The sequence below is a fragment of the Anser cygnoides genome, chromosome 3 (genome assembly GCF_040182565.1).
Source record: "Anser cygnoides isolate HZ-2024a breed goose chromosome 3, Taihu_goose_T2T_genome, whole genome shotgun sequence".
NCBI lineage: Eukaryota > Metazoa > Chordata > Aves > Anseriformes > Anatidae > Anser > Anser cygnoides.
The window spans coordinates 15,150,225-15,162,909 of record NC_089875.1 but is presented as its reverse complement, the minus strand read 5'-3'; the positions used below and the strand labels follow the sequence as shown (position 1 = coordinate 15,162,909).

At 41.0% G+C, this 12,685-nt stretch overlaps 2 protein-coding genes across 6 annotated transcripts in view; one reads left to right on the top strand and one right to left on the bottom strand.

Moving 5' to 3' along the window:
* The window catches only part of DZANK1 (double zinc ribbon and ankyrin repeat domains 1), a 21,922-nt gene extending 11,212 nt beyond the window's left edge, over positions 1-10,710 (top strand). For 3 of the 5 annotated variants that reach the window (XM_048078905.2, XM_048078906.2, XM_048078907.2), the window contains exons 14-22: positions 191-419; positions 3,516-3,619; positions 5,732-5,806; positions 6,721-6,817; positions 7,963-8,051; positions 9,171-9,251; positions 9,816-9,943; positions 10,201-10,275; positions 10,516-10,710. In XM_048078905.2, coding sequence (XP_047934862.2) covers positions 191-419; positions 3,516-3,619; positions 5,732-5,806; positions 6,721-6,817; positions 7,963-8,051; positions 9,171-9,251; positions 9,816-9,943; positions 10,201-10,275; positions 10,516-10,681 — 1,044 coding nt within the window. In that variant the 3' untranslated portion in view covers positions 10,682-10,710. Of the gene's footprint in view, positions 1-190; positions 420-3,515; positions 3,620-5,731; positions 5,807-6,720; positions 6,818-7,962; positions 8,069-8,330; positions 8,517-9,170; positions 9,252-9,815; positions 9,944-10,200; positions 10,276-10,515 lie in introns of those variants that run through there. The other 2 variants (XR_010830068.1, XM_048078908.2) reach the window with 2 other exon arrangements.
* Positions 10,488-12,685, bottom strand: BIRC5 (baculoviral IAP repeat containing 5). The gene is made up of 4 exons (XM_048078912.2): positions 12,519-12,685; positions 12,295-12,404; positions 12,076-12,193; positions 10,488-11,803 (listed from the first exon to the last, which is right to left on the bottom strand). The coding sequence occupies exons 1-4, from the start codon at positions 12,636-12,638 to the stop codon at positions 11,720-11,722; spliced, it is 432 nt and encodes a 143-aa protein (XP_047934869.2). The 5' UTR covers positions 12,639-12,685; the 3' UTR covers positions 10,488-11,719.

Here is a 12,685-nt window from a genome sequence, read left to right as displayed (position 1 = left end):
TGAATATTTGTGATAAATCACATCGTTACTGACTGGTAATTATAATCAATAATTGTTAATGATTCTCCCTTCTAGCTTTGTCATTCTTAACAACTTTTATACCGTTTCAGTTTATTTTTGTTTGTAAGCCATTTAATAATATCTAATTAATTTACTTACACTTTTTCTTCCCCTCCACACCCTCGCACAGACTAAACCACTTCAAGCTCAAGTTGCCTGGCAGTCTCTTCCTATTTCCTTGTCCAAATCTAGAGTAGATCTAAAAGAAACAGAAGATAAAGGAACCCAAACCATTGGACTTTTTTACCCATCTAGCAAACTGTTGGAAAAGAAGGAACTTGAGCTGATTTTACACAAAGAAAAGCTGGAAAAAATGAGTGATCGTAAGCCTCTCCTGACAGCCATCAGTCCTGGAAAAGGTTAGGAAGAGTTTGATTTTATGTAATCATGAAGGAAAATTCTTACTCAAAACAAAGCTGTGAAATATGACTTTGTTTTTCTTTGTAAGATTGTAGTCTATGGAATGTGCCATCAGCAGGTCACTGACTTACTGCTTTACAGATCTGTCTTCCAACCAGTCACTTGGAAATGCAGTGCCTTAGAAATCACCGATTTCCAATAATAGCTTAAAAGAAAGACTGTCAACAACCATCAAAATTGTTGCTAATGAGTCCTGTACACTCTTACTAGTTTGCTAGTAGCTTGATATTTTTCAGATCCTACGAGATCAAGGGTATGTGTGTCCTATATTTGAATTGGAAACCACTAAACAACCCCTATTCCATGCCAAAAGTTAAGTTCAGTTAGTACTGCGATAGAGCCTGCTGGGAGTATTATTAAACAAAACTCTGATGTGCTGGGGGTTGTAGCACTTAAAAAATACGATGAGGCATGTCTATGCGAAAAATCTGTTTGGAATGCTGTTGTGAAATAAATAATATAAGTCTTGGAAGCAACACAAACTAAAACAGGGAAAGGGATTCTTAACGGCATTACAAGAAGTAAGGGTTGGTAGGAATCTTGAGAGCTCTTGCAGTCCCCTTTTTCCAGCCCCCTAAGGTATCTGTCTCACTGCAGAGACTGTCCACGGGGGGACTACTGTATCACTACTGCACACTCCTTTGTTTTGCGGTCGCTGGTTTGGTCAGCAGGAGTTCTTTGTGGAATCACTTGACTGTTGTCAACCCCTCAGGCCGTTATCAGAGTTATTTATCTCTTGGGTGCTAATGAATGTTAGAATTTCCTGTTTTGACTCTGTATATAAATATGAACATGATGCACTTTTGTTTTTTAAATTATTACTAGGGAAATCTTTTTTCCTACTCCCTTGCTCTGAAATGTGGCATGTTCTCTTGGAGACATGACTGTAGGAAATAAAACATTTGACTCGACTCAACGTGTGAGGGAGCTTAATCTATTCAGAGATAATAAACGACTGGCCTATAATAGTACTGAGAAAAAAATAGTAACACTAAACATTCATGTGTCTCTGCCAGAAGTACAGCTCTTGACTTGGGAGAGAACTCCTTTTACTAGGAAAGGTTGGGAAGAAATTCTGAACTGCTTTTGTACTACGTCAGACTTGTTAATTTTTATCCAGTTAGAAACGTCAACTTTGTTGAAGGTGCACTGTGTCATGCATTCTCCTTCAGACACTGCCAAGGCCTGGGGAACATATTTCATTCTATAAATCAATAAATGTCTGTTACAGTCAAGTCTTTCCTGCTGCTCTATTTCCTTGATGCTAAGCTGTCTAAAGGGCTTGACACTACATATATCAACAAGACCGTATGCTATCACACCAAGAAAACTTGTTTATATAGGCCAGATATGTCTGTTTTCTTGAATTCAAATAGTATCAGACATTTGATATTAAAGTTATTAAATGCAAGTGATTTAATAAGTGATTTGTTGTTGTTGTCCTCGACCATATCAGCCATTAACTTACCTTCTTTTCTTTTGGGAGGATTAAAAATAAACTGTTAGGACAGGGTGAAATAACAGCAGTACCAAAATACTAATCCTCTGATATGTACTATATTTCTTTTTTTTTTTTGGCTGTACTTTCATTCTGTTTTGAACAGGAGCCAAGTCATTTACCAGGTAAACTTTACAAAGAAACCTTCCCTTTTCCACTCTAACAATCTGTAAATCAGTATGACCGAGGTGTAAACAACAGCATGAATTCAAGTATTCTATCAATGCTGCCCAAAAGCCTTTTAGATGTAATAAAAAGTCAAAAATGCAAGAATATGTTCCTGGCCATCTGGATTTTTTTTTTTTAAATGAAAGCTGAGGACCTAGGCTAGTTATCAACCAGTTTATTGCAAATAATACTGACATCCCTGGAGGGATCACTCACAAGATAGTACCCTAGCTTAGATTTTTAATTAGTATTTTCAACTTGTATTCAACTTGTTTTTACAATTTATGTTGCTCTGTGGGTCAACCATCCTTCTTTTTTATATTCCTTCAAGCTGCCTAACAAATAAGACTTGTGGTTTTAGTTTGTCATAATTTCTACCAGCTCTGTCTTGGAAAGAGTCCTCCGAGCACAAAAGTCCCTGTAAAATTGTGTTTTCTCTTGTAAATGTCAGAGAGCAGCCCTTCTGACTTGGCTTCGTTTCACTGTTATGAGCTTCACTTACTGTGAGGGGACAGATAAGGTCAGAGCAACTTCACCGTGTAAGTTAAACGAGGTTACCCTGCCTACACAATTTATTTACAACAAAATAAATCATACGCTGTACTTTCCGTAAGTGTGCTCAAAAATAAAATTATCCTGATAACAATCACTTCAGAATGAGACCAAGACCTTTTCTATCTTTCTCTAATGAAAACATAAAGTTGCTGTGAAAGTGCTTGGATGATAGATGCAAAAACTCTGAATGGCTTAAGCTGAGTTTTGAATCCAGGAGCGTTCAGCCACAAGTGTTTCATGCCCTGTACCAACAAAACAGCATGCTAACTCTTTCCCAGACATTCTGACAGGCAAAAGAGCAGGAATGCTGAAGCTTTCAACATGCTCTCCCATATATAATTGAAATGCATACAATTGGAAAATAACTTACACAGACTAGAATGCTATATAGGTTCGGTTACTACGTTTGCAGTTTTCAGATTTAGTTTGTTACCTGTCCAGGACCTTAAATCAACTAAAAATCAGTTCAATCATGTAGTTGTACTATTGAACTATTATTTTTTTTTAAACGTGGAAATGGTTTCTCCTTTACACATGGCTAGTTTTGATTCCAAAGGATAACTCTGAGACATGATTTTGTTGTGAATAGAGCTGCTCTAGAAATGAATTATAACCCATGTATGAGACAGTATTCCACCTTTCTTAGAGTGTAACTTACTTCTCATTTCCTGATCAGCTAAATTTTCTGAAAAAAATCCTTTTTTTTTTGTCTGAGTGAAAATCTGCTATTTTTTAAATCATCAATCAGATGAGCAGAAGAAATGTTAACCACAATCTCAGGGATTTTTTCTCCTGCTTAACTCTCTCTGATCAGGTTACTGGAGAAAGCAGCTGGATCATGTCTGTGCTCACCTTAGAAGCTACGCCCAGAACAACCTTGAATTCAGAGCACTGATTGGAGAACCTCGAATGGGAAAGGTAGGAAGGGCCTTGTGAGTAATATCTTCCTGTGAAGCGTCATGAAAAGAATATTCTGGCTGCTAGATAAACACTGGAAAAATACATACCTCTGTTTCTTTAGATCTAAACCTGTTTGTATGTGGGGATTTTTGTTTGTTTTTGTTGTTCCATCTTTTGCTTAGTCTTTCACTGAAGATTTTTTTCTGCTTTCTTGTTAATATGGCAGTTTCTTTTCTTCTCTCACCTCACAGCTGTAAGAGAAGTGATAGAAACCAGAAAGCTCTTGCAGGATTCTGTAAAAGCAGCTGAGCAGCAGGCAATCAAGAAAAAGAAGAGCCAACTGACATCTGTGTAGTTGGTCAGTTAAATAAACCCTGCTAGAAACTGGATTTAGATGATAGATGATATGCTTGCCCCCACTTAGAGCTAGATTACACCAGCAGATAGCAGCAATTCTCTTTGGTTATATAGCCTACTTCTGGTGTAAACTATACCAGTAGTGGAAGAACGTATTCTTTCCATACTGGAGATGTGGTCTTCAGTGCACCAACCTGCATTAAAATGATTAAAAGGGTGATAGCAACCAAAGGTGGAAGTTGGAGACCCTGCCTAAAGAGTCCTAGAAGACAGGGCTGGAATGACTGAGAGATCATTTGGTCCCTGTCCTGAGGGAGGATCAACTCTGCCTAAACTGTTCCTGACAGATGTTTGTCTTGAAGCTTTTAAAATTCACCAACAATGGAGATTTCACAATTGCCCCAGGCAGTCCATTTCTGTGCTCAATTATCCTTTGCAGTTCAGCTGCAGTACTGTATTGCTTTCTTTGGCAGCCCTGCTGGATTAAGGAGTTGCTTCCCCCCGTTGCTGCTTCCTAGGTGATGCCAGCACAACTGCTTGTGCCAATGGCCTGTCTACTGGAATCAATGAACCAGGCTAAAAATAGTTGGAAAAAATGAAAGAAAGAAAGAAAAAAAAAGGTGCATCAGCGCTAGTAAAAAAAAAAAAAAAGCTGAAAGTAGGATGCAGGCAGAAGTAGGGTTGGCAATTCCTTAAACTAGCATAGATACTGGGAAGCTCTTTCCTGGTGACTGACCTGAATCTCCCCTGTTACAGTTTAAACTCACTACATCTTATCCTGACCTGAGAGATACGGCACATCAATCAAAAAAAGTTATTGTAGCACATAGAAACAACTATAGAAAAGCTAATGAATACTAAGGATGACAAATGTAATTGGTATTTGGCCAGATTAATTTTTTGGGAGGCTTAACAGCAGATATTTTGCGTCTGAATTACATCTGAGACCTATGTGGTACACCAGTGTGTTCAGAAACTGTAATGCAAGTATATACAAAAGGTATCTGCTTGGTATAGGTGGTGTAGGACATGAGGTATAGGTCCACTGCAACTTGTTTCTTTTGCTAGAGGATTCAGAAGGATATGCCTGAATTGCCTAGAACAGGCTACTCCTGCTGCTGTTCTGGCCTTTTGTCATTCTATTGTCCTGAAATCACTGCCCACAAAAGTAACAGAAGCGATTCAAAGTAGATGCCAACTATCTGGGTTCAATGCCTTCTTATCAGTTATCGTACAGATTAGAAATCTAATCAGCCTTATCTCAAAATTCCCAACCTGCTGCAACATAACATTGTCTGCTTCATTTCAATTCTTTATAATCCCCTGTGCATTTATTTACATATAACTTCAATAGCACTCTCGTCAGCACTATGCTTTTAATGATATAGAAAGTTGCCTCTGTTTTACTGTAGCTTGTACCGCCACAGGCTGGTACAACTAAAGCAGCATTTGGGTGGAATAAAAAAAAAATAAAAATTTGGGTGGAAAAATGACCGCACTTTAATGAAACATAGCATTACCGCATCTTTTATGTTCATCCGGCAATTCTGTCATTCTGATATTCCCAGCTACTCAAAACACCACCTGTCCCTTCCTCAGTTAACGTATAGGTGCCGTTTCAGAAACGGTCAGAGGTCACCGGTCGTGTGTGATTTTGTGCATTGGCTCCATAATAAACATCATCAACCCATCAGTGTGACTTATTCCTAAAACTATTTCTGTCTCCTTTTTCTCAGAGACACTAACAGTTGCTCGGTTGCTCTTTCCCTACAGATTACTTCTGCTGCCATCTGTGAAAACGACGATCAAGTCACTATTACGTTAAGTTACACTGTTGCTGGTAACAAGGTCAGTTTGGGGGATGAGGCCGGTTGTTAGGCAGCTGGTCTAAAGCTGTTGCTAGAGCAGTCAGGGTAACACTGATACATTTTAAATTCAGGTCTAAACACGAAATTCTTTTGTTCACAAGGTGTTAACTCATCACTTCAGAGAAAGGAATCTTTTTTGTTTTCTTTTGGAGCTGGTTGAACAGGTATCTTTATCTGATTAAGCCAGACTTCATGGTTATGTTGCTATCATCTTACGTTTCATTAGTTTTCTAGTAATATTGACATTCTTCTTTCTATTGATGTTTAGTCATTCTAGCACCCCTTAGCTCCTGATCTTAGAACCTCCTTTTCTTCAGTCCACATATTGTGCTCTTAAGAAACAAGCTTAGTAATTTTTAATAGCTTGGAGATAATATTTACCAAATCTCCTGTTAACAGTATTCAAACACTTAAAATCCCTACCTCCGGAATCACCACGTTCCAAAAAACACCCACATATTCATTTCCAACTTTTCAAAGATGAAAATCTGCCATTTCAAAGATCCAAAATTCAGACTGTATTTCTTCTGTAGAATCTTAAAAAGCTTACCTTGCCAAATGGTGCCTGAAAAGGCATATCACATCATTTCACAAGTGAGAAATTAATCAGATTTCTCAGCTGGCAGAGGCACTGTCACTTGGATAAGAATCTTTTTTCAGTAAGTGAGGTTGTATCAGTTTCTAAAAAAAATCAAAACAAACTAACACGTAGTTTAGGAGAAAACAGTACATTATGTTGTGTCAAAACAGAGTTCAATTACAGATGAATCATGTTTTATGCTAATTTGAGACTGATTTAAAGCCTATATAATTTTTTATTGTTTTGTGCTACTGAGTTTATAACAGCATTGCATGATAATCTGATCAACTTCCTGCATTTTGATGCTTCTACAGGATATTCATACCAGTAAACCAGCAAAGTTCAATAATCATTACCTAAATAGCGTAACAGAAGATGGAAATAATCTGGATGGCAGTCAGACTAGTTTGGGTGAGATTCTTTATTTGTGCCTTTATGATATAACAAATATAGTAGTCAAGAATGGGGAACTAGTGCTTACAGACTGGGACAGGCACATTCTGCACCTTCCTAAGTTGATCTTCAAGTCTCAAACTTTGGTTGAGTTGCAATTTCAGCAATGTACAGACTGTCAAAAGCTTATGGGTATGATTCATTTCCAGAGGATAGCTGGAGAGGTCAATAAACTGCAGCCACCGCTCACTGCAGTGTTTTTATTCTAGCGATAAACTAGCGATAAATATGCTTTGCATATTCTTTTCCAGTAGAAGCCATAAATACCAATATCATCTCTACATTTGAGCTACTGCAGGGACTTCAGCATTGGTACCTTACGAAAAGACAAGAGATGCTGAAATACATTAATTCTAGTTTTCAGAGATGCTTAACATGCATTTCCCATTGATGTCAGTAGCTGCTCAGCCTCTAAGGCAACTCATATGGGATTTTGGTTTTCATTAAATAAATTATTTGTAAATTCAGCATTAGAAAGCAGAAATGCCTAGAGTACCAGTTGACATAGTTCACGTACACGTTAAGGCCACTTTCTGCTTCCAATGTGAGACATTGCAAATGGCAGTAGGAGCTGGTTTTCCAGACTGCCAGTGACATGGCTGTGATTCCAGGCTCCGGTAGCACCAACTCAAAGGGTCCCCACATGCTTCATAATTTATCAGCCCTCCTGAACAGCGGTAGATTGCGTGTCTTAAAAATGATGGACATGCATATTTATTCAAGGTCCTCTAGTCTTGTTCTTAGCAGCATTGAAAAAAATGTAAGTTTTTTGGCCAAAAAAAATCATGAGTCCAAGTCAAGCCTGTTGAATAGCTGCAGCTAGTTAAAAGACTCAAACCCCCAGAACTCTACATTTCATTGAATCTTCACTTCAAAATAGCAAGTTTTTAAGTCTGCTTGAGTGCAAACCTTTTGTTAAAACCAGTCTGATCTGCAACAAATATTTCATCACTTTCTCTTGTAGAATACTGATAAATATTGCCTTCATTTCAGCACAAAATAAAATATTTTTTTGGATAAATTATTTCCAGATTTTTTCCCCTGAGTTCTTGTTAGGATACTGACTTTGCTTTGAATTGTTTGCTTGTTTCCCTTTCTGGTAGGCAAAGAAGATCACGATCTTTCACATTCAAGAGGCAAAATAAAGAGAACAAAGTCAAGAATGCTTACAGAAAAAGAAGATAAGCTCCCTGTACATATCTTCTGCTGGTACAGAAAAAAAAAATAGATATAGAGCAGCACTAATATGAAGGAGGGCATCCAAGGATAAAAATAGAAAGCTTTTAACACTAACAAGGGAAGGCGTGGGGGGGGAGGGGGGGAACAGACAGAAGTCCAACTTAATATAAAACCTGAAAAACTGATGGCTGACATTTATTACAAAACTGGAAATAGACGAGCTTTGTTCCTCCCAAAAGCTTAATTAGATTGCTCCGCTCATTTTTTGATCCATTCTGTTTTAATGACACAGCATCAGGTCTAAGCTGTTGCAGACTGATTTTGCTACAAGTTTTTCTAAGAAGCAACGCCAGAAGGAGGCACTGCCATCTTCCCTTGACACCTGGCTCTGACTCCACAGGACATAACCTTGGCTGCGTCACAGCTGCCGTTCACGCAGTCTGACTGAACGAAGCCTATACAGCAAGCTTTTATTTAGGTCAGCTCTGTTTTTTCATCAAGCTGAGATGTCAGCACAACTAAGGGATACCTTAATGCAAGAAGCAAGCTTTATTTCCACTAGAGACCAAACATCCTGGAAGTACTGCCGAATAAACATATTGCCAGTAATGGCACAGAATATTTGAAAAGCGAAATGTGCAGTTATCTAGGTTTGGATCACTTCGCTAACTCAATGGGTGGAAGACATAGAGCTTTGTGATATGAGTCCAGAGATAAAAATGCTTTGCCAAGCTATTAGGTTTTTGAAAGAGGAAGGGAAGGAGGTGGAAGGATGGGAAGAAAAAAAAATTTAAGATTTGGTTAACTAACTTCTGCAAGGCAAGTATGTTCATTTTCTAAATAAAATACTTCCACTAGTTCTGGAAGCCTCAGACATAGGTGTATCAATGTAAAGGTAATAACTTGCAGATTCAGGACTTGAGATATTCGCCTCGGTTATCCAACATTTGCTCGGATTCTGAAACTCCCACAGAAGGGTCACGGGTAATACTGAAGCTCAGCTATATGGCATTGTTCCCTCAGCTGCATTCATGCCGTTGTGTGCATTTCCTTTACTCAGATGCAAAAAGAGCCCACTTACTTGTATTTTCCCTGCATGAAATCTTAGTGGCTCTTTTCTGTGTTTCCACAGCCAGAGTCCAGACAACTGCTGGACGAACTGGGTCCCCATGGGAAAGGAAGGATCACTTTGATAGAACAGTTGCTCAGCAAAGTAAGTCACTGTTTCACCTTACAACTCTTTGACCATTTACTGTAATTAACATCAGCTTGGCACAGTGACTTCAACTTCCTGCTTAGGGGGCAACACCCAAGCAGTACAGCAATCTTCAGGTTGAAAGAGCATTTTAAATGAGAAAAAACCTACTTTACAATCATATTATTGTCCCAGTTTCTGTCTTGCGGGTGTGTAGAGCATTCTCCTCAGGGTTTGGCAAGGCCACGTAGAAAGAAAAATATATGAATGCTGTAGTTTAGGGTAAAGTCCTTTGTATAGCAAAACAAGGCACAACCTCTTATGTTTTGGCTGTGCAGTAAGAGCACCTTGACCGCAGTAATCTAGTTTGACTGCCCTTGCTACGCGCACGTTCTGGTTTTGAGCTAGCAGACAACGATTTTCAGAAGAAACATGAGGAATCAATACCACAATCTGAATACTTTTCTCTTGAAAACAAAGACCATTTGCCAATGTAAATTGGCGTTAATGTTAAAGCTAGGTGGAAGCTGAAGAATCTTTATGGCTTGTAACAGCTTACCTTCCCTCTCCCGCGCATCCCAGGGCGCTGACCCAAACTGCACCAGCGATGACGACCGACCTGCCCTGACAGTGGCTGTCCGTAATAGGCATGCAGAAGCGATCTCTCTTCTTGTGCAGAAAGGAGCTAACGTTGACCAGCAGTCAGGACTGTAAGTGAGCGGTGATTCTCTGCCTCAGGTCTTTTGAAGTTTTACCAAAAATGTACTTGTGTTATTCCAGTTAGAAAGGCTGTTCTATTCAATTCCTTTTCCCATTAACTTAATACACACACCAAAGCCTGCGAAAGAGATCACTGTGACTACTTCTCTATCTTCCTATTAATTTTCCTTAATTTGCTATACCATTTCTTTACGTACCAGGACGGTTTCCTTAGGTAGTAAGTACACTGCTGATTCCTCCCGTGCAGGTACAACAACACCGCTCTCCACGAGGCAGTTCTGCTTGGATTAGAGGGAAAGGAGTGCATCCGAGTCCTGCTACGGTAAGTGTCCTGCAGCTGGGCACCCACCCACAGCCCACCTGCACGGATCTAGCCGGCACTGCTGAAGGACCAGAGCCTGCCCAAGCCTCAGCGCCCTTATCGCACAGCTCTGTCCTTGCGGGAACAGGCATCCAGAAAGTCTGAAGCGACTCGACATCAACGTTTACCTAGAAGCAACTTTACTAATTCCAGTAACTTGGAATGAATCTAAGTAGCTTAAAATCTGTTCTTTATTTACAGCTGCAATGCAAGCATAAAAAAGAAGAATACAAAAGGACAATCAGCATATGATTTGGCTGTTACAGATGGAAATAATGAAGTGATTTCATTGTTTGCAAGTAAGCTTGGAGAGGGAATGCTGGACAAACTTACGAAACCCAGGAACATTGGTCTCATCAGTGTTTGATCATGACTGCCTCTTCTCCAAAATGGAGCTTGATGTTCTTTGAGTTTGGGAGAGCTTTAACTCACATGTCCAGTTCTGTGTACAGACTTCGCTGAACCATGCGATCAACTCTGACCCTGTAGCAGCTGCTTACTTTGTACAACATTCTCCCACTCTTTCCCAGCGGTTCAGAGCACAATTCTTCACTACCTGTACTCTGTTCAGTGAGGTTTCTTTTCCTTGCCAAGCTTGCACAAGGAGAAGGATCAACGTTATCTTCCAAGGCATTAAAGCATTTTAAGGCGACATGGTGAATACTAACTGACAGTTTGACACTTGAGCAAAAGAACTACAAACTGTACTTTGATGGGGTTATTTTCCATTTTGAAGTTAAAACTGCCTTCAATGTAGCTCATTGCATTAAAGGTCAGATTTTTTTCCTCCAGAGAATTAAGTAAAATTACTTTGCTGTTTTGCCTTCCACTTTTAATTATAAACGCATCGCCATGAGGCAGCAGACAGCTAAAAACAGAAGTTTATAAGTATACTAAGCACACTAAGATTTGGTATTACTAAACGTTATTAGCCAACACAATCCTAAATCCCTGAAGGAGTTTCTTTTTTAAAGTCCTTCCCCTTTTTATTTTAAAAGTTATCCATTAGCATTGGTATATTCAGTAAAAGAAATGGAAAAATGGAAGTGTCTGCCAGCTCTTGCAAGAAACACAAGTTTTTGCAGCAAGGCTACCAGTACCCTCTAAACTAGAAACAACTAGGTTTACAAAAGAAAATAAGAATAAGTAAAAACAGGAGTTTTTAAACGCTCCTAAATTAAACCAACTGGAAGAATAGGGGAATCCCTGCAGAAGAATATTATCTATGCAGTGCATCAAATCCCAGGTACTTCCCGGACAGACTCAAGTGAGAGAAGGAGAATCCAGAGTTGTTAAGCTTCTCACGGATGTGGCCTTTATGAAAGTGGTCCCAGGAAACAGTCGTTCAGCGAACGTGGCAGTGTCACAGTACATACACAAGACAGACAGCAGAGGCTGGTGCAACCTAGGAGGCCAGGTTCTCTATTTCACGACGCACAGACTTGGCTTTGTCTTCAACCTCGGTCGCCTTCTGAGAAATTTTTTTTTTCTGCAAATAAAAATAAAAGTCACTGCCTACCACTGATTTGAGCATCAGTTAGGTTTCAGGGAGGTAGCGGGCTGTGTCTCTGGTAAGGCAAAGGCTGAGAACCAGCAGAGGACAAGCCATCTGAGCCAAAGGGAGCCTGGAAACACCAAGCTAGTTTGGCAGCAGTGCAATAGGGAAGCAAGAGGCCAGGTAAACAGCCCTGAGACATGACACCAAACCACTTCCAGCCTCAGGGGGGTATAGGAAACGTCGCACGACTGGCAGGTACATACGAGTGCATTCTTCATCCGCTCTTTGTCCAGCTTCAGGAACTCCTGCAGCGTCAGGCTAGCGGGATCCTTCTGAAGGGCGACAAAAGCGCAGCCCGCAGAGTGCTTCTTGTGCTCCTCCCTAAAACAAAAAAGAAGAAACCCACCCCAGGGGGCTGCCAGCATCGCTCACACCTCCCCGCTCCCTCCCTCCCCGCCGGGGCAGGGACCCCCGCTACTCACAGCGGGTCGTCGTCGGGCTCCCAGCCCTCCAGCTCCTTGAGGCAGAAGAAGCACTGCGCCACGTCGGGGCCGTTCTCGATGGGGCAGTGCACGAAGCCCGCCGCCGCCATCTGCGGGCAGGGGAAGGGGCGGGGGGGGGGGGGGGCGTCAGCGGGACCCGCTCCCGCTCCCGCTCCCAGCCACCGCCCCTCGCCCCCCCCCCCCCCCGCTCCCCCCGGGCTCACCCTGTCGGGCGTGCAGGAGCAGCCCTCGGTGAAGGGCCAGTTGCAGAACGTGGCGATGCGGGTGGGGACGAGGTAGAGCCGCCACGCCTCGGTCAGCGCCGCCGCCGCCGCCGCCGCCATGGTTCAAATGGCGGCGGTTGGAGAGCGGGGCAGGGCGGGAGCCTGCG